At 43.2% G+C, this 23,406-nt stretch overlaps 5 protein-coding genes across 8 annotated transcripts; 2 read left to right on the top strand and 3 right to left on the bottom strand.

Annotated features, from left to right (window-relative positions):
• Window positions 1-5,166: 5,166 nt before the first annotated feature.
• On the top strand, window positions 5,167-6,815 carry LOC104441907 (23.6 kDa heat shock protein, mitochondrial). Its single transcript, XM_010055165.3, has 2 exons — window positions 5,167-5,655; window positions 6,094-6,815. Exon 2 carries the CDS (start codon window positions 6,147-6,149, stop codon window positions 6,468-6,470), a length of 324 nt encoding a protein of 107 aa, XP_010053467.3. The 5' UTR covers window positions 5,167-5,655; window positions 6,094-6,146; the 3' UTR covers window positions 6,471-6,815.
• Window positions 6,816-6,967: 152 nt separating this feature from the next.
• LOC104441906 lies at window positions 6,968-8,144 on the bottom strand. Of its 2 annotated transcripts, none has more exons than XM_010055163.3 (3): window positions 7,925-8,144; window positions 7,669-7,750; window positions 6,968-7,312 (listed from the first exon to the last, which is right to left on the bottom strand). In XM_010055163.3, the coding sequence occupies exons 1-3, from the start codon at window positions 7,979-7,981 to the stop codon at window positions 7,128-7,130; spliced, it is 324 nt and encodes a 107-aa protein (XP_010053465.1). In that variant the 5' UTR covers window positions 7,982-8,144; the 3' UTR covers window positions 6,968-7,127. The 2 variants fall into 2 exon arrangements, with proteins under 2 accessions (XP_010053465.1, XP_010053466.1); XM_010055164.3 differs by having other exon boundaries at window positions 7,669-7,744.
• Window positions 8,145-8,837: 693 nt separating this feature from the next.
• On the bottom strand, window positions 8,838-10,939 carry LOC104441905 (leukocyte receptor cluster member 1 homolog). Its single transcript, XM_010055161.3, has 2 exons — window positions 10,733-10,939; window positions 8,838-9,984 (listed from the first exon to the last, which is right to left on the bottom strand). Exon 2 carries the CDS (start codon window positions 9,969-9,971, stop codon window positions 9,288-9,290), a length of 684 nt encoding a protein of 227 aa, XP_010053463.2. The 5' UTR covers window positions 9,972-9,984; window positions 10,733-10,939; the 3' UTR covers window positions 8,838-9,287.
• A 1,467-nt stretch (window positions 10,940-12,406) lies between these two features.
• On the bottom strand, window positions 12,407-17,196 carry LOC104441904. Of its 3 annotated transcripts, none has more exons than XR_725023.3 (15): window positions 16,990-17,196; window positions 16,582-16,774; window positions 16,438-16,489; window positions 16,317-16,356; window positions 16,020-16,070; window positions 15,649-15,782; window positions 15,493-15,558; window positions 15,255-15,397; window positions 14,930-14,972; window positions 14,764-14,825; window positions 14,483-14,587; window positions 13,833-13,903; window positions 13,360-13,472; window positions 13,051-13,110; window positions 12,407-12,965 (listed from the first exon to the last, which is right to left on the bottom strand). XR_725023.3 is itself a non-coding variant. In XM_010055158.3 (15 exons), exons 1-15 carry the CDS (start codon window positions 17,075-17,077, stop codon window positions 12,860-12,862), a joined length of 1,332 nt encoding a protein of 443 aa, XP_010053460.2. In that variant the 5' UTR covers window positions 17,078-17,195; the 3' UTR covers window positions 12,407-12,859. The 3 variants fall into 3 exon arrangements, 2 of the variants coding, with proteins under 2 accessions (XP_010053460.2, XP_010053461.2); XM_010055158.3 differs by having other exon boundaries at window positions 13,833-13,908; window positions 16,990-17,195; XM_010055159.3 differs by having other exon boundaries at window positions 13,833-13,908; window positions 16,341-16,356; window positions 16,990-17,195.
• A 2,722-nt stretch (window positions 17,197-19,918) lies between these two features.
• LOC104443175 lies at window positions 19,919-22,578 on the top strand. Its single transcript, XM_039311602.1, has 2 exons — window positions 19,919-20,017; window positions 20,062-22,578. Exon 2 carries the CDS (start codon window positions 20,095-20,097, stop codon window positions 22,372-22,374), a length of 2,280 nt encoding a protein of 759 aa, XP_039167536.1. The 5' UTR covers window positions 19,919-20,017; window positions 20,062-20,094; the 3' UTR covers window positions 22,375-22,578.
• Window positions 22,579-23,406: the final 828 nt, after the last annotated feature.

Below are 23,406 nucleotides of genomic sequence, written 5' to 3'. Positions count from 1 at the left end.
CATCCGTTCTCGGAAATATAGGTATGCGTGCATAACGCATCATAGTTTCTACAACAAATGCAGTTCAAAAATGGATTACATATAATCCACAATGAACAAATTGGAAAATACAAAATTTTCCTTTTTCCCTTCCCCTTTTTTTTTTTGGGCGGTCAACGCCAGTCAACGGTGGTCAACGCATGTCAACGGTGGTCAACGGTCAAACTGGTCAACGGTCAAAAGGGTCAATGGGTCGTCGGGTCGAGTTGAATCGGTCGGACCGGTCGGAAGAACCGACCGGCACATGCCACACACGTGTGTGGTTGACATCACGATGACGTCATCTAGCGTGCATTGCACGTGCCGACGACACCGGTTCCTTTTGGCCGCGCGTGGCGGCGCATCCGGCGCGATCCGCCACTCATTTTCCTTGTATCGATGAGACCTTCGACCCTATGCTATCAGAATTGAACTTCTATTTACAGAAAATCAAAAAATGGGGTGAACAGTACTCGGGTATCGGGATTTTCTGTCCCCGATCGGTTGATGGCGGTGTTTCACGAAAAATCAATCAAAAAGCAATTCATAAACATGAAAAGGGGTCGGGAAACATGAACTATGGCTCTGATACCAATGTTAGGAATAACGGATTCCCTAAAACAGATCCGATACACAATCGAACCCCTAAAACAAATGTGGAAGATGAGCCAAAGAATCACATGTATTACCAATTAAAGATACACCACGGAATCAAGCGTATCTTGTTTTCCATAGATTAAACACCAATGTTGAAGTTTGAGGAAGAATCTTGATCCCGTTCTATCGAAGAGTGTACTATTGTTATGAGGGGGAAGAAAAAACAGAGCGTACTATTCTTTTCACTTCTTAGAGGGAGAGAGATAATGAAACGTATTCACTTCTTGGAGGGAGAGAGAGAATTCACGTACGTACGCCAAAAAGGTACGTTCCTTTTTCTTTTCTCTCTTACGTCTTCTCCAAAAGACATATCTCTTCAACGTAAAATGTTTCCTCAAAAGACACAACCCTTCCTCCATGGGCCCTTAATCTGCGAGCCAGGTTCTTAGGCCCAACATGGGCGGACGGCCCTTAAGCCCATCATCATAGACTAAACCCACCACAGGCGAACTAGTCCATTCTTTCTTGAAGAGAATCTGAAGTGAAGCGTTCGCATCTCGACAGGAGCCTATTTTGCAAGGCAAATGTAGATTGGAGAACTGCACAAGGGGGGCGGAAACCTCTAAAAACAAGACCTTAGAATCCAAATCTTGCCAACCCAATAGCATGGTCTTGGCTCTCCCAATCAGCCATAAGGCAAGGTCTACATATAAGTACGATCAAAAGTCTAAACTAACAAAATTTGTAGTATCACCTACTATGGAATCCATTGTCCTTCAGTAGAGCTCCATCCCTCCCTCTCCATCCCTCCGAACTCGAAGCCCCCCTACAAAGGGGAAGCAACCCAACTAATCAGTAATCAAGAAAAACAATCTCAATCGCCAAATTGTAAGGGAGAAAAATTACCAAAACATTGGGAGTCAATTCCTGATAAACCTGACCCGTGCTTGTTTCTCTCTTGCTCAATCAATTTGACGGGTTTTATATTTGATGGGCCAAATTAAACCCATTTGCCCATGTTGGGACAAAACCTAGCCCGTAAGTGAATGGTCCATAAAAGGGTGTAGTTACTGTAATATATAAAATAATAAAAAAAAGTAAAGAAGCGGATATTTGAACAATTGCATTTTCAAAAGAAAAATACATTTCTTTATTTTCTCCTTTTGAAATAGTATGCACCTCTCTCATTTGCGACGGTACTTAATCTGTGGCAATTAAGGTATGTCCGACTTCATCATATGCCTTAGATCAGTGTAACATGTTTCCGGGCACGTTTCCACGTTCGTTTCTGATATTTGATCGTTTGAGTATAGGATTTTTTTTAGGAATATGTTTCCCTACATTGGTATCAGAGTGATGCTGTTCATATTCCCGATCATTGTTGATGTTTATAAATTGCTTTTGGTTGAAATTTCGAGAAACGCCGCCGTTGGACGCTCGGCGACGGAAATCCCAACATCCCATACCGTTCGTCCCCCTTTTTGATTTTCAGTGAATCAAAACTCGTTTATGATAGTGTAGGGTCGTAGTTCTCGTCGAGACAAGAAAAATGATGATTGGCTTGCTGTTAGGAGCCGTTGGACGCAGTGCCACGCATGGCAAGAAGAAACAGCCTCACACGCGTCGAGGTGATTTGCGTTGGCAATCTCTAGCGTGTGCGAGCCATGTGCAAGGTAATCGCCCCGTGCACGAGTCACACATGCCAGCTCAATTGGCGGTTGCCCGTACACGCGGAGGGCACGTGCCGGTGACATCATGATTATGTCACCTAACCGGGTCGATCGGTTTTGTTAAATTATGTATTGAGTTTAAGTATTTGCAAAACATGATCCGCTTGGTTAAATTTTTTACGTGGTTGTTCATGAAGATATTTTTTATGATAAAGATAATATTCAAGATTACGCACAAGAAAATAAATTCAAAATTCTTTTTGGGTCTTGGATGTCTTCGGTTAACCGGAGATTCGTTGGACTCCATGAAAGTTTACAAAAGAAGAAATAAAAGAGAATAAAAAAAAAAAAGGAGCAAAGTTTCTTCTTTATCTATAGGAGCCAAATAAGGTTATTTACGTGGCGCCCAAAGTTAAATTCTTGACTTTGGACACACAATGTAAAAGCTAAAAGGAAATTCCTTAACGCAAAGAATTCGATTCAGTTCCAAACCCGAAAATCAGCAATGAATCCTCCCAGAACCTGCAGAATTAGGTCTCGGATTGGTGTCAAAGGTTTGTTTGGGTCTATTTTTCTGTTCTTTTATTCTCCAAATCAGAAAAAAAAAAAATACAAAAATCCGTCTGATAATATTACCTAAATTTTCTACTCTCTGAAATAAAAACTGAGTAGAGAATATATTTGAAATAAAAAAAAAAAAAAAAAAAATATTTTTCGTTTGAAAATATAAATAATAAAAATAAATAAAAATTATTTCTGAAATGAAAAATTACCAAACACACTCGAAATAGTTAAGTCTTTTCCTGCACCTGGACCTCTTCTATGGTTTAGGTCTCTGATGAGCTGTGAAGAATTGACGACACAAGTCATCATGGAAAAACCGCATCGCAATATGATTAACCAGCGATTACTAGATGGTCGCAGGCAAAAAAAAAACCAGAAACCAACTAAACCTCAAAAGGGAACGAGAAGGGAACTTCCGAGGAAACACGGAGAAGAAACAGAGGACGCGGTGGAGGATGCGGGAAGAAGGGGGGGGTGATAAACACTAGGGAACCCTGGGGAGGAGACTTGGACTTTTGGTCTTTGCCTGAAGTCTCTGCAACCTTCTCAGTTCCTCTGAGGAGAATGGACAGCTGAAGGTTTTGTGGCCATTCCATGTTGGTGCCAGCTCCGCTGGGTAACTGACAGATGGTCTTCTTCGCATCGAAAGTAGAAGAAAATATCGCACACGCTCGTACCTCGTTATCCGAACACTACCCGCTCACTGCCTCGTGTCTTGGCCCGATAAACCGGTGGAGTTCTTTGCAATATCGACCACCCTTCAATGAATTGATGCGCACGTTCAAATAAACTTTTCATATATCAGTTTGTTAAATGGCTTTGATATGGAGCAGTATATTTTTAGCGATATAACTATGTTCCAACAATTACCACTCAATTGGCCAACATAATCAAATCCATTAAAAATTTTGTCATGCACGGCACGTTAAAATTGCCCTTGATTCTATTGAATCTTGAAAGAAATTGAAATATGAAGAAATTGTTACATGACCAAAAAGTTTCTGTTAGCAATAGGGGTGAGCATTGATTCAGGGACCCTGGACCGATCCTGGATTGGCCCAACCCTACCACTCTTGTCCGGTTCCTAGGAAGATTGGGTTGGTCCTTGGTCCTAGAATTCTTGGACCAGTACTGTACTAGTTGGTCTTTAATCCAAACCAACCCCGACTCTATATATATAATATTTTTTTTTATATAGAGAAAATCTTAAAATAAACGGCATCAATAACATTAAACAGCTTTTTAGTGAGGAATTCAAGTAATTTTAAATAACAATTTAGGTTTTTAATATATTTTACGACGTCAATAGTCATAATTTACTAAATAAAATGTTTTTGTGAGGAGTCCTCACGACGTTAAAAAATGCACCTTATGCATCCTCCTCTAATATTGGTTCTCTTCTATCTTATTTGTCATCTTCGTCTTCAATTTGCCAAAATCAAAAGATCGCCACTCGACACTCACATTGTTCGCTTTGGGTTACTCGTGCCGCTCGCCGCTTAATGCTTGCTTGGCTTGTTGCTTCTTGCTCGACATTCGATGCTCATTTTATTTGACGCTCACCCCACTTGACCCTCACCGCTTGCCTTCCTTAGAGTTTGCTCATCATCAAATCCATTGGGTCAGTACGATTCTCGGTTGCCTTTTCAAAAAGTACAAAAAATGAAATAAAAAATTATTGGTTGGTTTTGGGTTGACTTTGAAATCGAATCGAACTCATTGGTTAGTCCGGTCTTCAATTGTTTTTTTTAAGGAGTACAAAAAATGAAATAAAAAATTGTCGATTGATCCCAAGTTGACCCTCGAATCGGACCGACCCAATAAGCTCAATAGAGTCGGTTCTCACAAAAATCGGTGAGGGCCAAGATCACATGCGGTTGGTCGTAGAGTTAGAGGATGGACCGCCTAACCCGGACCATCCTTATCTCTAGTTAGCAATATGAGTTTGCATATTCTTTTTATTCACATATATATTTTTAAAATAATTTTTTTGGTCGAAACGGAGATCCTTTCAAAATACATTCTTTAGTATTATTTTCAGTCCACATGGTTCTTAAGATTTAGATTCGAATCTTAAAATCTTACCAACATATAGTCATCGTAAAAGAAAAATTCAAATGACGAGAAAATATAAAACAATCTATTCATCGTTCGACACGTGTATAATTAAGGTAAGAGACACAGGTCAACCCGATAAGTCCATGAATGGCAGTACTTGGCGGGGCCCGATTTCCATTCGATCGAATCGTCGTGGATGAGTCCACGGATTGCTAAATTCCGTGGCGAACGGATTAACAAAAATATCAGATGCGATTTGGATTCCAGACAGCCAACAATGGCGCGCTCTCTCTGTCTTTTTTCCCCTTCCCCAAGCAATCGCCCTCCTCCTATTTAAACGTCCCCAAGCCCCTCCCAACCGAATCAAGAAAGCTTCGCTACTCGTCGAACGCCAGTCGGTAGCTCACTCTCGAAATTCTCCTGCAAGCTCCAAGCGCGATCGACAAAGGATGGCGTCTTCGCTCGCTCTCCGGAGGGCTGCCGCCGCCACCGCCACCGCCACCGCCACCCACCTCCACCGCCACCGCCACCGCCACCGCGGCCGCCTCGTCGGGCCTCCTGTCCAGGCTGAGCAACCCGCTCCGCGCCGCCTCCGTCGCCCCTCACGTTGCTCGCTCCATCAAAACCAGCTCTCGGGTGCGGTATTACGATGAAGACGACAGCGTCGAGGTCAAGAGCCGTGTCGAGGTCGAGGTCGAGGGCGGCTCCGATCGCCCCACCGCCCCCCGCTACCAGGACCAGGACCTTGGTCTGTTTTCAGGCTTGTTGTTATCTTAGCACTCGTTTTCCTGGTGTTTAGGATCGCTGTCTGTCGCAATGATGAGGTCCTCAGCTGGTTGATTGCCCCTCTGTTTTCTCTGTTTATAAGTGACGTTTCTGCGCTAGCCTAGTAGCACTTACGTATTCGATGATCGAGCATTTGATTGTTTCACGAGATCGCTTTCTGTCTGATGTAGTTCTGCTTTGTGAAGCGTTCTCATGAATATTGGATTGCCGATCGTTCGACACATGTGTTGATTGCCGATCTGTTTCCTTTGTGTGTGAATGGCATTCCCTACGCTAGCCTAGTGGCTTTACGTATTCGATGATCGAGCATTGATCGTTCTATGAGGTCGCTTTCCCTTTGATGTAGTTCTGTTTAGTGAAGCATTCTCATGTATATACAATATTGCTGATCGGCCGACAGATGTGTCTGATCTGTTGTGGCCGACTCGGAGCCTGAGCCAGGTGCTGAACCAGATGGACCAGTTCATGGGCATGGGGGCTGCCGGATGGAGGAGGGGCTGGGACGTGAAGGAGGATGACAGCGTCCTCATCCTCCGGCTGGACATGCCCGGCCTGGGCAGGGAGGATGTGAAGGTCTCGGTGGAGCAGAACACCCTGACGATCAAGGGCGAGGGCGAGAAGGAGTCGGAGGAGAGCAGGAGGAGGTACTCCAGCAGGCTGAATCTGCCGCCGTACCCGTACAAGCTCGGGGAGATCAAGGCGGTGATGGAGAATGGCGTGCTGAAGGTGGTGGTCCCCAAGGTGAAGCAAGGATATTGTAACTTAAATCAATTGTAGGAAGGGACTTCCTTGGGGGGTGAAGGTGCTAGTTTTCCCTTTTTCTCTAGCAGTAATTTCTGTCTGGTGTTTCCAGAGATGACTCTTTAGACAATAATAGATAGAGAAGCAAGAGGATGCGTGGCTCTTCCGCTTGCTTCGCTTCTTGACGAGTTACTGAGTCCTGTCTTTTTGTAAAGCCTTTCACAGACGATGTTTTTCTTCGATGAAAATCGGAGATATCTGACAAACTGAGTTAGTCGTCATTTGGGTGTTTTCCATCTTGTTTGCAACGGATATTGGGATTTGCTCTGGAAAAAGCATAGATGGTATTTCAGTCGAGCAGGGAGATTCGAAGCGGATCAACTATGGGGGCTATCTCTGCTTTTCTCCATGCATAGTCGTAATTTCAGTGAATTGCGTGCGCGGGTCCTCGTTCGAACTGGAAATGCATTGAATTGGAGAGTGGAAAGGACTAATCTTGAAGGACTAAACTGGAACTCGAAACTTGGCGTTAATTTGCGGTAGAGAATTGGCATTTGCCACCTAGAATGTGCATTGCTCTGTTTTGAGGAGAAAGTCTCGGCTGGACAGCGTTTCACTTGATATATACAAACCGCGACCTGCAAACAATTCAATTTGCTACCATACAGTAATATGCACGAATTGAAATTACGTTCAATGGCCAAAGTATTTGCCTAAGCAACTGGTTCTGAAGTATCTGAAGAGGAGGCGGAGTTGATGTTCTTCCTCTTTCTTGATTTGGAGGTCGGCCGATTCATCTGGGACCTCCCTTTCGACCTTGAAATCCCCCTTTACGATCACTCGTTCATTTCGAATATCTACTGTGTATTCACGCACTCCTGCAAATCACCACGCGGGCTCCATAAATTTCCACTCTCGACACTTGCCGCAGGTTATATGATATGACTAATCAACAGGCAGTGGGCATTACTAATTCATCTCGACAGAAATCTAATAAAAGGCAAATCTGGGGAGCTTGATCTTTCTATATTTTTCCCAATCAGATATAACCTGTTCGAGAGCATTACTGCAATGAATCAATTTGTACGCTCTAGATGATCGTCAAACTCTAAATGTTGCATTTAACGTCATGAAGACGACTGTGTCGAGAGCAGATTCTCACTCATGAATTTCTTTTGATGATGTTCACTTCTGCTGTAAAATTATGCTATGAAAGCGAGGATAAGGATCTCACCGTCCATCCTTGAAATGACTTGCGAGACTCTCTCCCGGCAACGAGCACATCCCACGTTGGCTGTCATCACTACTACCTGAAACTAAGCACAAGGAATTTGCAATAATCGATCATTCAAATCTGATTCGAAAAGCAAAAACAAGAATAAGGAAAAGGATTGCCTGAAGATGAATAGAACGAAAACGGTAAAGAACAAAACCCAAAAAAGGAACATGTTCAGAACAAAACAGCGGCATGATCTTCAGATGTTACCTACCGGAGGAAGCGTCAAGTTCTCGTAATTCAGTAGACATTGCCGCGGGAGTTTCTTCATTCGTCTATCAAGCGGCAATCCTATGCTCTGTGCTTCCCCAGTTTCCTGCCCTTCTCTTCAAGCCTCCATCATTGGCTATGGAAGAACCAACTCGTCTATGAGTCGCACATACCGTTTATACCTAACAATGTTGTTGTTCCAGCCTAGAACACGCAAACGACCCAATTTCATTTCTGCCCGCTATTATCTTTGACTCCATTTAAACAACGAGAAGCCCTTGCCTGACTGGAGGAGACGGGGATTAATCTATTCAGATTAGGCAAGTTAGCTTTCAAGAGATCGTCATGGCATGGTTCATCTCTCGTTAAATATTCATTAAACAACGACAATGAGCTATTGCAGATTCGGTCTTCTTCACTTTAACCTCTCGCGTGAGCTAAGCCTGCCATAAAAAAAGAGACGGGCGGCACCTTTGGGGCCAATTAGGATCGCTGCAGGTACCAAGAACGACACCTACGTCCCTCGCATGCTGTTTGTGACTCTGAGAATACCATGCTTTTCTTCGAATCTTATCTGAAACAACCTTCTTTGTCCCCTTCTCATTAAGAAATTGCTAGTAAGAATATTGTATTATAGCTTACGCATCGGAAAAATGCAGACATAACTTTTAGTTTCCAAGTAAGTTCAGTCGCCATCCCATCGTAACCAAATAAATCTCAGCCCTGACTTGCACAGACAGTGTATCAGAAATTGTGGGAGTTACAGGATGAAATAGATTGAAACGGATATGTTATTGGGAATCTAGTTTGTACAATGTGCTTAGTAAATAAATGAAGTTAAATTGAAGAATAAATAAATAAATAAATGAAGTTAAGAACTGGAATTAACCCAGCAAAGAAAAGTACTCGAGGCGCGATGGCTCAACAACTCTTTTCATTACTTTGACCCAGGAATTCACGGGTCAATATGATGAAGTCATGGACAATGACATGAACTGGAGTAACTTGCAGAAGGATCGAAGTGATATCATTCCAATATAATGCAATAATGACCAAGAAAGCCAAACTAAAAAGGAATAGACATTTACAAGCTGTGATTATCCATTGATCGTCTCCAGGATTTGAAAAGGACAGGCGAAACAGTCCATTCTTTCTCTAACAGAATCTGAAGTGAAGTGTTCGCATCTCGACAGGAGCCTATTTCGCAAGGCAACTGTAGATTGGAGAACTGCACAAGGGGCGCAGAAACCTCTGAAAACAGGGCCTTAGAATCCAAATCTTGCCAAACCAACTCTCCCAATCAGCCATAAGGCAAGCTCTACATATAAGTACGATCAAAAGTCTAAACTGAGAAAAAATTTGCAGCGTCACCTCCTCTGGAAACCCTTGTCCTTCAGTAGAACTCCATCCCTCCGGCTCTTCTCTAGCATCAATGACCTTGCCCTTTCTTTCTCCTGCTTTTCTCTCTTCATCCGTTCCTCCCTCAGCTCCTCCAATGTCTTCTTCCCACTTTTCTTTCCCTGCTCCTTCACATCCCTCGACGGCCCTTCATCCCCAAATTTCTCCCCATCAACGTGATCACCCCGCTTCTCAAGATACCATGGCAATTTAACTCCTTTTCCAGCAATCCCATATCCCAATCTATATTTCTCATCCTCTGCAGTTACCACCTTCGGTGCCTCCTCTTTCTTCATCTTCTTCCTCTTGAATCCATCCCTTTCATCTCCTGCCCCATTTTTTGGTAGTTCAACTGGGTCGAAAATCTTAATTCCCTCAAAGAGATTGATATGGCCAGACTCCTTCTCCGTCTCAGCTGGCTCCACAGGCTGACTAGCAGGGGCCTCCGCAGGTTGACTGGCAGGAGCAAAGCCACGGGCAGCACGAAGCTTCTCGAGACGAAACTCAGCATCACGCTTCCTCACTTGCTCTCGCTTCAGCTGCTCCTCTTTCGCGGCAGCCTCTTCATCTTTCCGGACCTTCTCTCTGTTCTCAAAATTGTACACATTCCAACGTTTCTGGGGAAGGATGTTCAAACCGCCATGACCGCCCATGTCGTCGTGCTACCTAGAGATTATCATGCACGATAGAATTCAGCGCGCCACCTCCAAAAACCATCTTATGGTCAGGCAAAACTTAAGAAGCATCACATAAGCAGCCTCCTAACAAGTTAACTTCCATTGGAGCCACGGCCATCAATGAATGAGAATGAACTTAAATCTCACTAATCAATGCACGAGCATAATTCAAAAACCTAAAAAACGTCGCAATGCCAGGCTTTCACAACAGGAGAGAATGGAATGCGCAAACGGACGAAAATCCTATAAAATGAAGAGAAGTGGGCAAAAATTATTCCTGTTGGGCAAATCCACAAACAGCTTAGAGCAGGGAAAATAAAAGCATCACCTGGCGAGGGGGCAGAAATGACAAAACCGAGTGGCGCTACCCAATCAGTAAATTCCAATAGCGAACACTGGCACTTGCATGCCAACCCATGCTAGTTTAACGAAAGGATCAACACCGAATTAGGATGCGAAGGAACAATCGGGCGGGAGAGGCCATATAGGGTTAGTCACATCCAAGGTCGGAAAAAAAACGAAAAAGAACGAAAGGCTTTTCCTTTCCGACGAAATCCGATTCCGGGCTGGCGAAGTACCGCGTTAACAGGTAATAACTCAGCGATTCATCGGCTACCCACATCCCCAATCGACAAAAGGAGTCCAAAACACACTCTAATTTCAGCCGATTGTTCCGATAACGGAGGCAGAGAATCAACCGAAACGACACGGTGCCGAGAGATGTAAAGAGGGATTACCTTGGGCAAGCTGAGAAGCGAAGATAGGCGCGCCTGAGGCGAGAAGGCTTCTTCTAGGGCTTCTTCCGCCGGCGAGAATCGGAGGTCGATGAGATCGAGCCCTTGGAATCCTTTCGGTATTTTTTGCTACGAACAGGAAGGAAGCGATTCCGGTTTTATTCGGACGCCGACATCGCAATTTGGAAAAACGAGCCGACCCAGATAGGCCGATGGTTACAATATAACAAATTTTATATTCATGTAATGTTATTCTATTTAATTTAGTGGAGTTGGGTATGGTGCAATCAGACCATATTTTCCCCTCGATTTTAAGTTCCTAAAACTAATGTATTGATGAAATCAGTTCTTTTAATTTACTTGATTTGTATGAATTAATTCATTAATCATCTATGGTTGCCCGTCGACCGCTTTTTCAATTTGCTTTGTGACGTGATAAAGTTTTATTGACGGCGCTTATGTATAAATATGGCACAACATGCAATGACCCATGTACAAAAAGAGACCAAGATAAAATTGCATGGGAGAGAGAGAGAGAGGAGGGAAAAGGGGAGGAGCGCCGACATGGACAAAGATGGCTGACCCTTGTCAAACTTGGCAACTCCTGTCGTGCTCCGGCCCTCCGGCGAGCTTAGCAGATTAGGTACAAATTAGGCATCTGCATGACTAAGGTGAAACCGATTTTCTTTTGTTAGATTTGGATACACTTTTTAACAAACGTTAATGACATGATATCTTTAACAAGGTCGAGCGATTTCGGGTCCCAAGTTCCAAATTTCGTGCAAATTTCACCCGAAACTTAAAACTTCAAATTGGAAAAGTTTTATTTTGAAATCTGAAAGTTACCTACTTACCTTGAAACTTAGAATCTACCCTAATAAGGTTAACTAGTTTTAAGTCTCGGTTTCTAGGTTTTCGTGCAAATTTCACTCAAGACTTGAAACTTCCAGTTGGAACGGATTTATTATTTTTTAAATTTGAAATTTACTTACATATCTTGAAACTTAGAATTTATCCTTTCACAAATTTCCGGATCTACTTGAATTCCACTTATATTATTAATTGAATGATTGCAGTAAATCATCACCTTTAATAATCACCATTTATTGCTACAATTGACTGACCACAATTTATATGGAATATGAAACATTAATAAAATAAAAATCTTAATCATTAAATAAAAACTTAAATTAGTGATCCTATATTATACATTCATTATCGGATGCCATGAAATATCATAGAATTGCCCGAAGACATATATTAAAAAAAACACAAATTTATTTTAAGATCTAGGGTGCCCATCAAAGCAAGTTCCCCAATTTTTTGAAATCTACCAAACTACCCCCACATACCTTTGAACATGAAACTAGACGGGTTTCAGTTTCTGATTCTACTTTGGAACCATGCTGACCCTTAATCGCTAAAACAAGATCCATATATCACGTGGTTGTTGCACTCAGAAAATAAATGTAAATATTGATCTTGCCATGGCAAAAAGCAATAGCCCTTCTCCTCAATACTTCTTCCAGTTTGTGCTTCAACCGCTCTAACCTTACTGAGTCAGCATATGATTGCTTGCCAGCATTCAAGAATAAAATCTTTAAAAAAAAATGCTTTCATGCCACTGAGAATAATGATGGAAAAACAAAAATTGGACTCAGACTAAACCATAAGATGTAGAAAGAATTGCCGAAAACAATTTCTCAGAGTTGAATACCGTGATCAATGAAAAACAGTCACTATAGCATGAGCCATGTCATTTCCCTACAGCATGAGCCTTGTCATTCACAGCAACTAGTTTTCTTCTTTTAGGTATTGCACACTTTAACAACATTCAGAAGAATGCTGATGGATTTAATCAACTGGGAAACACGAAGTCCCGACATTCCATAGCTAGCGTTCTCTACAAACTAATAGGCAGCGAAGAACAACTATACAAGTCAGAGATTGCAATTCTCGCTGATCAACAAGTCAGATCACATTCTTCCATCAATGACACTGATTCTGGACTTGAAAAACCAGGATCTTGAAGTCGCACCGACAGCGCTCTCTCTATCTCTCTCTCTCTTGATAAATAGCTGTACAGGGACCAAGCAATCATACAATGCCTGGTTTCTCCCACACCAAGGATCAGAAAATGAATTCGCTGATCTGAACACGCTTGCCCCTTTGAGGATGCCCACTGACAATATATGCACTATCTTCTGCACCGGCATTCAGACAATTCATTCTGTGCCTGGTTTTGTTAACAGGTCCTAAATTAATCAATCACCTTTTACATAAAATTTCCAGGAAGAAATATCGAGTGTGAGTGGTCTCACCATGAAAAATGATCTTCGCAGCTAATAGACCCTCTTATAATAGCAAGTCCTGCTCCTTTCCTGGATTGCACAGGCATTAATTGGAAATTTATTATCTTTAATCAGAAGGCACAATAAATGGACCTGGCTACTGAAGAACTTCTTGCTTAATATTGAATACCCTAGTGGGAAATTATCACCTGTTACTGTCTAAACCCCCCAACCAACCCCAACATGGCTGACCCATCCCGTAGAATATCACCAGCAATTCATATAAATTAAAGTAATTATACAACGCAAAAAAGAAAAAGAAAAGGGAAGGCTGCGTACCAACTTGCAGTACACATATCATAGAATTTGTCAAATGCTTTGTCAAAACAGTAATGGCAAGCCAAAAGATCAGAGATATCTGTCACTTTGCATGTTGCTTTACTGCATTTCACCTGCAAAAAAGAAAAGAAGTAATCTGAGAGACTGGATTTGTGCAATGCAGAGAAATATGATCTCAAGGCCACTTATGTCACGACTACTTGTTTAATGAAGCAGCACATTCTTTTAATCATTTTGTGCAGTGTGAAGGATCATAATCTGAAGGTGACTTATCTCAAACTACTTGTTCAAAGAAGCAGGCACATCATTTACATCATTGGTTTATTTATAAGCTGGGAGTCACTCTTTCGGGAGAATCTAGGATATCTTCCAAATGGTTAACTTACAAATACAAATCCAACATTTCATCGATAAACTAACTGGTAGAGATATCATTGCAACTAGACTAGATGAAGGAGCAAGTAAATCCTAACCAAACGCTTGAGCTTGTGAGAATAATATCGTCGGTGGGAGGAATTCATTCTAATGTGCTCATCCAAATGACCTGCACTGAGAAATATTCCATGTGAGTGCACAAAATACTTAAAAAATGAATGCCAATACATTCTATGGGGCCTCAGAATCAATCAATCTCCTAAATTACTGTGAGTTCTATTACTTCAGTCACCACTTTCAACAATATTTGATTTAAAACGAAGTGCACTAACATGACATGACCATTTGTCCCCATGAGCATCCTTATCTTGCCATATGCTACCCAGCCTATAAACTTCCCCTTATAGAAATCAACGGAAGTCGCTAATGATATTACTGTCCATAGGCTCAGTACCAACCAGATCCCCATCAAATGTCCCAAAGCAGAGTAACAATAAGTGAAAATGGAATTAAAGGCTCCCCAACCCCTAAAACACCGGTTTAAAGTAATATCAACGGAAAAAACATTAAAAGAAATGTAACTTGAAGAAGACAGAACATACCCACTCAAAAAAAATAAATATTGTGCCAGCCAGAAGCTCTGGTCCCCTAATTCCACTCAAGTGGTCACTGAACAAGCAAACTGATGCCTCGAGCAACAAAGGCAACCTATGATGCTACAGTAATTTGACCAACAACAGGCACTTACCCATCACATATCACTCTATTACAGTCAAGGCAAGTCGCCACACTATGCGTGGATTGACATTCATTGCACCTTGCTGCAGATGAGCTTTTCCCTATCTGCTCGCATCTGGAATGCACATAAAGCAATGAAAAAAGAAGAGAGGAATTGAGTGTCTCAACAGCAGTTGACATAAAAATTTAGAAACAAATTTGTGCGATCCTTAACATACACGAAGGGTGCGAATAGCCGAAGAACTATAATAACAGGGAAACAAGATGAGACAGTGTCAGAATTCTTGAAACCTTCTATAAAGTCCCAGAAGATCTTTGGGTATGGAAGTTGATTTGTTTTGTCCAGCTGCAACCTGCATGAAAGGGACCTTTTCACGTTGTGCCACTGGAAACAAGGAGTAAAGAAGTTGAAAAATAGATTATCACACCAAGGCAGGGAAGTTAATAGGGCACTCACCAAGCAATCTTCAGCAAGGTGCCCAGGCCTCTGGCAGGTAGTACTATAATCAACAAAGATTTTGTGAGCAACATAGCACAAATAGGATTTTAATGTGGCCATGTGATGAAAAAGATCCACGAAACCTTTTCCCTTTACGCATATTGAAAACCAGAGGGAGTATGCAGGTCCAAAAAGAAAATAAGTACTAGAAAAGATAATGAGTTAAACAAGATGCATCCATTCTCATAGCATGGAAAACTTAAAATGCTTTCTTCTTTATCGAGGATTAACTCATTTAAACAGACTGAGAAGAACAATGACAAGTAGGTCTAGCAAACCTTACCATAGATAAGTGGAGAGACTGGATTTCCTATTGGACCACCGGTGCCGAACATAATCCCAAGTATCATTTTCTTCTTCAGGCACAGACAATCCAGAAACAAACTCAGCTGAAGCTGTGACTGGACTTTGGTTGCTCAAGCGATCCTGGAATTCAACATTACAAAAATCACAATGTCAAAACTTGGAAGCATATACCCCTTCTTGAACATCATATATCAAAAAGGCAACAGCAAAATGACCTCTTTAAATTTAAGAGTTTGTAAAAGCACTGCTTTGCACTCCAAGCTGCAGATATCATCATCAGTCTATCAACACAAACAAACATCATCTAAATGTCATCTAGCCAGATGTCAATGATAAGAAAGTGCTCAGAACTCCAGTTTACAGTATTTCACCTCATCGCAAATATATTCTCCATATTTGCCACACACCAGGCAAACCGGTTCTCCAGGCAGGGGAAATCTTTGCTCACTTCTAATCTTAACTAGATTGCTTTCCCCATTGGTTTGGTCGCCTTCAACAATATTACCTACAGAATGCACATCAGGTAAACGTTTGGAAAAGATACCAAGTCAAAAGTGTATTGCATATTTCCTAAACCCATAGAATACATAGCTAATGAAATCAATCAATTATGGAACGGGTCTCAGGTTATCTCAATCGCCCAAAAGCAAGAAAACCGAAATTTTAGATTCACGTGCCAAATTCCATTTTCTTGGCAAGTCACCAGAGTCTAGAAGAAAGAAGAACAGATTTTAAGACAAACCACAAATTTCAGTCTCCTTCTCTTCATCCTTTTCAGAAGTGCTTCCGTCGCCTGCAAGAATGGCAGTAATACAAGATTAACATCCACAATGAGACACCTTGATCGACATTTGCATTGGGATAATATCAATACTGAAAAAACAGAAACACCAAAGACAAATTAGATCAAATCATATCCCATGCACGAACTTGCATGGCCGTATACAAAGAGGCATAAAGTCCTTCCAGGAGCAAAGACATCTATATGCTTAGGAAACACGTTTATCCCTATCAATTGCAAATCCCAAACAGGACTTACTTGCATAGTCAACTAAGTTCAAACCTGAACTCGAAGCCCCCTACAAAATGAAAGCAACCCAACTAGTCAGTAATCAAGAAAAACAATCTCAACCGCCAGACCGTAAGGGGAGCAAAATTACCAGAACATCGGGAGTCAATTCCTGATAAACCTGACCCGCGCTCGTTTCTCTCCTGCTCGATCAATTCGACACGGTAAGAACAGAGACACTACAAAGCTGGCGTCTTAAATAAGCATCGCAACGCAAAAGAAAATCCACAATTGCCTCCTCTTTCGGACGTATTCCTCGTGCGACATCGGCCGATCGTCCTCCACGGCGCTGCGGCTCCCGCCACGCGGCGCTTCAGAGTCCCGGCGGCGGCGGCGGCGGCGGCTCCGCTGGTGGCGGCGCTCGGCATTCTCGTCGTTCGAAGGTTCTCCATCCGTCAAGGAGGCGCTTCCAGTCACGATGTTGTAAGCTACCGGTTCAACACGCGCAAATGGATCGATGAGAAAATCAGAAAACGAATTCGGGCGATGTGATCAGCTGACATTCGCAGCCGGGGAAAGTAAAGTTACGGTTCCGCAGAAACAGCGCAAAGAATGGCGATCACAGCTTCTCCAAATTGACGTCGGCAATCGAACGAATCGCGAGGGCGGAAATGAAAGCAGCGAAAGCGGAGCGAGGAGTTACCTTTGAGGTTTCGAAGAGCGGAGGAGAGATCGAAGTCTCTGTTGTAAGCGAAAGAGGGATTCTTGTAGAAATTGGTCCTCGTCCCCATTCTCTCTCTCTCTAACAGCTGCTCAGGATGCTACCGGCGGTGAGCAGAACCAGATTCCGGCCACCAGAGCAGAGTTCCGTTCGCCGGAGCGAAGTTTTTTTTTTTTCGCAGGAAAAGGAGGAGGACGAAGGGGAAGGAGAACGGGGACAATCGGATCGGGCGGCAACCCGAATCCAGGAGGAATCTCGGCCCTGCACGGCCCGACCCGAGTTGCCGTTTCGGTCGAGAACAATGTCCGGCCCGGCCCGGATTGATTTTCTTTTTTTGGTCGGTTCGGACTAAGGGAATGTTTGGCAAGTTACCAAACAATAATAATTTCTATTATTTTATTTCTGAGAATAAATTTGGAATAGAAATCTGTTTGGTAAAACTTTTATTTCCGGAAACAAATTTCTATTTTTTGTTAAATAGATTTGGAACAAAATCGAAAAGTAAAAAAAAAAATAGATTATTTATTCCCAGAACAATACTAGAATTAAGGCCCATTTTTTTTTTTCTTGTTCTTCTTCCCTCTTTCTTCTTCTTCACGTGCTGCCACCACCATTGTCCACCGTCTGCCGCCCACCACTGCCGATCGCTGGCAACCGATTCGGTAAGCTCGTTAGAGGCTCACTAGGCCAAGATGAGGTTTGACAAGCTTGCCGGTGGCCAAGTAGGCCTCGCCCAAGCTTTCCTTGGCCACCAGTGAGACTCGCCTAATCAGGCAAGGCTCGACCAATCCCGACAAGGCTCGGCCAACCTCGCTGAGGCTTGGGCAAGCCATGGTTGGGTGAGGCCACTTGCGCAACCATGGCTTGGCTAAGCCTTGCCCAGCTGCTAGCAAGGCTCGCCCGATAAGGCATGGCCTCGCCAAGGGCTGGTGATGCTCTGGTGAGTCGCCGACCCTCATTTGGCCGGTCACTAGTTAGCTCAAGGCTAGCGACCGGCAACTTGAAGAAGAAGAAGAAGAAGAAGAAGAAGAAGAGAAAGAAAAAAAAAAAAGAAAATAAGAAAAAAAGGAAAAAGTAATAAAATTATTTAAAAATTAAAAGAAAATGATTTGGAGTAAAAATTTTGAACACGGTACCAAACGCGATTTTATTTTAGGAATTGAAATTTTAGATAGTATCAAACGGCTTAAAATGTTTAGAAATTGTTTCCGGAAATAAAAGCGTTAAACGTGCACTAAGTCACCACATTGGCACTTTTAATTTTCCTTTTTAGAAAAAGTGTTCTATATTTAAAAAAGAAAAATTTACTTTTCATTTCTATACTCTTGCCGTTTTTCTAATTAAGCTCTTGTACTTTTAATTTGTCCAATAGATCTTTCTACTTCTGTAAATTTTGTAATTAAGTCCTTTTGACACCAAACCTTGCAAAATCTATTTGGCATGATTATGGAATAATGCCATGGTGTGACGTGGATAATTTTTTTTTTCTAATAAGAACGTGTTCACGAGGGTTTCCGCATTAGGTGAAGTTTAATCCACACCAAACTCCGATGTCATCTACATTGACAGTGATTTTCCTATTATGTCCATGTGGCAATCTGCACATTTTTATCTTATATCATACTTTGGTGCCTTCTAACAGCCTCTTTAGTTAAATTAGATTGGACTTGTTGTCAAAGAAACTTGATAAAAAAGCTCGTGGAAATAGAAAGACTTAATTTAACAACTAATGGTTAATACCATTAAGAATCCCAAGTTTATACCCTACGACACATTCGCCTCAGAACTAATTTATCATCTCATGGAAAATCTCAAGTTACACATTTACCCTGAATTTTTCCATCTCGCAAGAAAATTCAAGCCGGCATCCCTAATTTAAAGTCTAACATTGTGGACACGGTCAACTTAGGTGGATTTTCCACGTGGAATGGGTCATTCCCCGTACCAAGTCCGTCTCGTCTTCCAACAAACGGTCCAAGTAAGTAACGACAAAACGTATCCATCGCTCTTCGCCGCGAGTTTTGGCAAGTATCTCGGGATCTTCGTCATATTGCTATTTTAGCAAATCGACTGTCAGTCTCAGACGAACGAGCGAGTTAAACCGCGGTGCTGGTTTTCGTTCAGGGGAGCAAGCGAAACGTCGTTGTCCCAAACCGTCACACGATTGGAAATTGTTTTGTTTTGTTTTGTTTTTTTCTTGTCGTCATCATAATCGTAACCTCTTAGCGCAAGTCTTCATCTACCGGCCTTATTTATTTGGAAAAAAAGAAGAAGAAGAAATCCCCACAAGAGATTGTGGATGTCAGGCGTGATGATACTACAGTAGCCCCCACCACATCCTGCCGCATCCAAAACTTCTCTAGAAAGACTGGCTTCGTTTTAACTATAAGGCCAATGAACAAATTTCACGAGGATAATGACGTGAATAATTCATGAATGTAATTTTGAATTTTGAATATATTTAATGTGATTTTCGATCTTTATCCTAATATTTAATATGGTCTTCAAACTGTAACTAATTCATGAATTTTTTTATATATGTTTAATTTAGTTCTTGCACTTGATGAAAACGTTTAATGTCTAACATTAAACATTTTCTTCAATTCTATAGACTAAATTGAACAAAACTAAAAATTTATGGATTACGATGGACATACAAAAATTTAGAAAATATATTATAATTTGAGCTAAAATTCAGAGATCATATTAAATATTTTAAAAATTCAAGAACTATAATCCGCACTGAGCCAATATTGAATTACTATTTGTGTCGTTTTCCCACACGCCATTTGGCCAAAAAAATTGGAGTTGCAAAGGTCCCGCAAAATTCAAGAAGGAAGAAGCCTCTTTTTTTTTTTTTTTTTTTGGGTCAGAAAGCAGCCTCTTTTGAAGAAGTGGTATTTAATTGTAATTGACCAGCGAGTGAGATCTAGCTCAGCTCTCGCATCTCCAAAAAAATGGAGCTCACTTGACCATCCTCACGAGCTTTCCAACCTAAAACTTCCCCAGCGAAAACACACAGCCGCCGCAGGTGCAGAGCTTCGAAGGAAACAGGGGAATCGATACCAAGAAACAGAGAGGGCCATCATGTTCGGTTGCGGCGTCGATGGAAGCCTCGACCAGGGCGAGTTCAGCAAGCCCATGCCCTGGATCGGCGTCTACATAGCGGCGGCTTCCCTGGCCTGCGCCATCGCGATGGCCGCCGATGCCGCCGCTGGCTTCCGCTACAAGAGGCTCTGGTTCCCGAGCCGCTACTTCGCCCTCAACGCCACGTCGCTGAGCGTTATTGCCGTCGCGGTCAAGCTCTCCGTCGACCTCAACACGCCGATGCCGCGCCGCCAGGAGCAGCTCGCCAAGCTCAGCAGCTCGGTCCTGATCTGCACCGTGATGGGCAATTCGATGCCTTCTCTCGGGTCGATGGAGAACAAGGAGATCCTGTCCAACGTGATCGCTCTGGCGATTCTCGTCATCACATCGATTGTGAACATTTGTATGCAGTTGGGCACCGGAGTGATCTTCACGTACTGGAGGGAACATGCCTTCGTGATGTTCCTGATGCTGCTGTTGCTGGTGATCCTGAGCTTCTCGGCCGTGATGGTCCCGACGAGCAAGTGCTACTTGGACATGAAGTATTGCAAGAAGCACGAGCTGACCCTGAAGGAGAGCTTGAGCCGGAGCTGCGACAACGTCTTCGACAAGCTCAAGGAGGACCTGTTGAAGTATGGGATGATGGCTCATACCTGCAACCCGCAATTCGTCGTGGGGCGGTCCGTGACGTGCGCTGCTTCCGGGGCGCTCTGCCTCCTGAGCGCGATGACCCTGGCGCAGGCGTTGCTCCGGTCTTACCTGATGCCCGGGAGGTTCAAGTTCTGCGATGGCGAGTCGGACTATAAGTGGTCGAGCACATCGATTCTCATCACGCAGACTATTGCGGTCGGGGTCGGCACGATCGCCCCGGCATTCCGATGGTTCCTCGCAATCAGATTCAAGTGCCCAAAGCGGGGGAACAAGAGCTACAAGGACGAATTCAAGCTCGAAAAGTATTGGATACAGCAATTCATAGAGATTAAGGAGTGTCCATTCAATTTACACATCCGGAGCCGGCAGTGTCGTAAGCTCATCTACGATGCAAAGAACGTGGTTTTGGATATGCTCATTGGAATACAGGTGGGAATCGTGTTGGGAAGCAAGGTCGTGCGGCTGATCTCCATTCTGTTCATGAGCCGGATCTTCTTGTTCTGTGATTTGTGCTGCGATCTGAGGAAGAAGTTCAAACTGAACATCAGCGTTTCAGACAAGGACTTGCACTCGAGTTCGCGCCTAGAAGGCTCGGCCTCAAAGCCGGACCTCAGCCGATATGTTTTGCATCTCGAGGGTGAGGAAGAATTGGTCCACCTCATCATGCGGAACAACTGCGACGCCACTGAGTGTTGGATCAAGATGGGGAAGAACAATCCACCCAAACATCTCATACAACTTTTGGAAGAGACGCCCTCTCGCGGGTTCGCAGGGGTCATGGATTTCGACAGCGATGCAGTTCCTCCCCTGGATTCTGCAGAACCACCGAACAATTGGGCACTGCCGATCGCAACCTTAACGAGCATAGCAGTCGCCATTCCAGACATTGACCCATCTGCCAGAAAACGATTGCTGCGTGGGGTTCGCGAGGCCCTGATGTATGTCAACATAGTAGAGGAAAGGCTGTGCGCAAAACAAGAATTGATGAATGCCGGAAAGGCGGCGAGCATTGTGTACTTGGGAGTCGATCTCTACCACAAATGGCTCGATGTAGATCTCCGCAAAATTTCCCTCCAGGGAAACACCACAAAGGATGTGCTCAAAGCCCTTGCCTGCGCTGCGAAGAACGTTTTCGTTGAATTCAAAGCTGTACCAAGCCACGGATGTTTAATGGAATACCCTTCGGCGTGGCCCGTCAAAGTACAGGCCGCACATTCCATGTACCGTATAAGCGAGACTCTACTGCTCGATTGCAAGAGCAGCGACTGTGATATGAGCAACAGAATCTTCGAGAAGCTATCAAGGATGATCTCTGATATTATTGCGGCCTGCCTCACCAACTTAGAACATGTCATATTCACCGAGTGCTCTCGCAGCGGCATCGAGGGCCGGAAAGAGAGCGTGCAGTCCGCTGCTATTCTTCTTGGAAGAACGGCAAAAGTGATGAAAATCTCAAGTCAGAGAGAGCTTCCATGTCTGGACTCCGACCAATTGGCAAGCATTGACGAGTGGCGTGCCTCGAGTGACCTGAAGAAGGCTTTACTGACGAAGTCATTCACAGATGAGAGCGAACTGTCTTCTCCCAGTCCCGGAGATCAGTACCTGTCTATTCAATATTCACAAGTCTAGGAAGGAAGCTTGAACTGGCCTAGGAGTTTTTACAAGTTTCTTTTTTCACGCTGGTGACGATCTGAACGATGGTTGAGGAATGGTTACTAGTTGTAACGACGAGCTTTGCAAAAAGAGCTGTCGAATGTACTCGAGGCATATCTCTTGCTGATGTATAGTACTAACATTACCGAGGTAGGAATATGATGACTCTTGAACATGGAAGTTGTGATTAATGTCAAACTGTCAGATCTGATTTGCGCCCCAGTATAGGAGGAGGAGTTAGCATTACCAATAGCATCAGAATCAGGATTAGAAACCAATGTTCATCCTCCAACCTACATGCTGAACTAGCTAATGAAACGGCAAAAATCGCGAGGGTGGTCTCTTCAGAAGATCCTTCATGTTTTTGTGAAGGTTTTCGAATTTCTTGTCGCGACGTGATCTCAGGCCAGCAGAAGCCACTCTTAGCACCTGCTTCAAGGTCTGTCTCATAATCTGTTGATGATCCAGGCTCTTGATCTGGTGATATGTTTGTCCCTATTGGCTCGCCAGTAGAACTGAAGGCTGCTAAACTATGGTGCAAAACAGATCATCGGAAAGGAAAAGCCTTTCGTTTTTTCCGACTTTGGATGTGACTAACCCTATATGGCCTCTCCCGCCTGATTGTTCCTTCGCATGCTAATTCGGTGTTGATCCTTTCGTTAAACTAGCATGGGTTGGCATGCAAGTGCCAGTGTTCGCTATTGGAATTTACTGATTGGGTAGCGCCACTCGGTTTTGTTATTTCCGCCCCCTCGCCAGGAGATGCTTTTGTTTTCCCTGCTCTAAGCTGTGTGTGGATTTGCCCAACAGGAATAATTTTTGCCCACTTCTCTTCATTTTATAGGATTTTCGTCCGTTTGCGCATTCCATTCTCTCCTGTTGAGAAAGCCTGGCATTGCGACGTTTTTAGGTTTTTGAATTATGTTTGTGCATTTATTAGCGAGATTTAAGTTCATTCTCATTCACTGATGGCCGTGGCTCCAATGGTAGTTAACTTGTTAGGAGGCT

The sequence above is a fragment of the Eucalyptus grandis genome, chromosome 4, assembly GCF_016545825.1.
Source record: "Eucalyptus grandis isolate ANBG69807.140 chromosome 4, ASM1654582v1, whole genome shotgun sequence".
Taxonomy (NCBI): domain Eukaryota; kingdom Viridiplantae; phylum Streptophyta; class Magnoliopsida; order Myrtales; family Myrtaceae; genus Eucalyptus; species Eucalyptus grandis.
The sequence above is the reverse complement of the archived record's forward strand: the minus strand, read 5'-3'. Positions and strand labels throughout refer to the sequence as shown.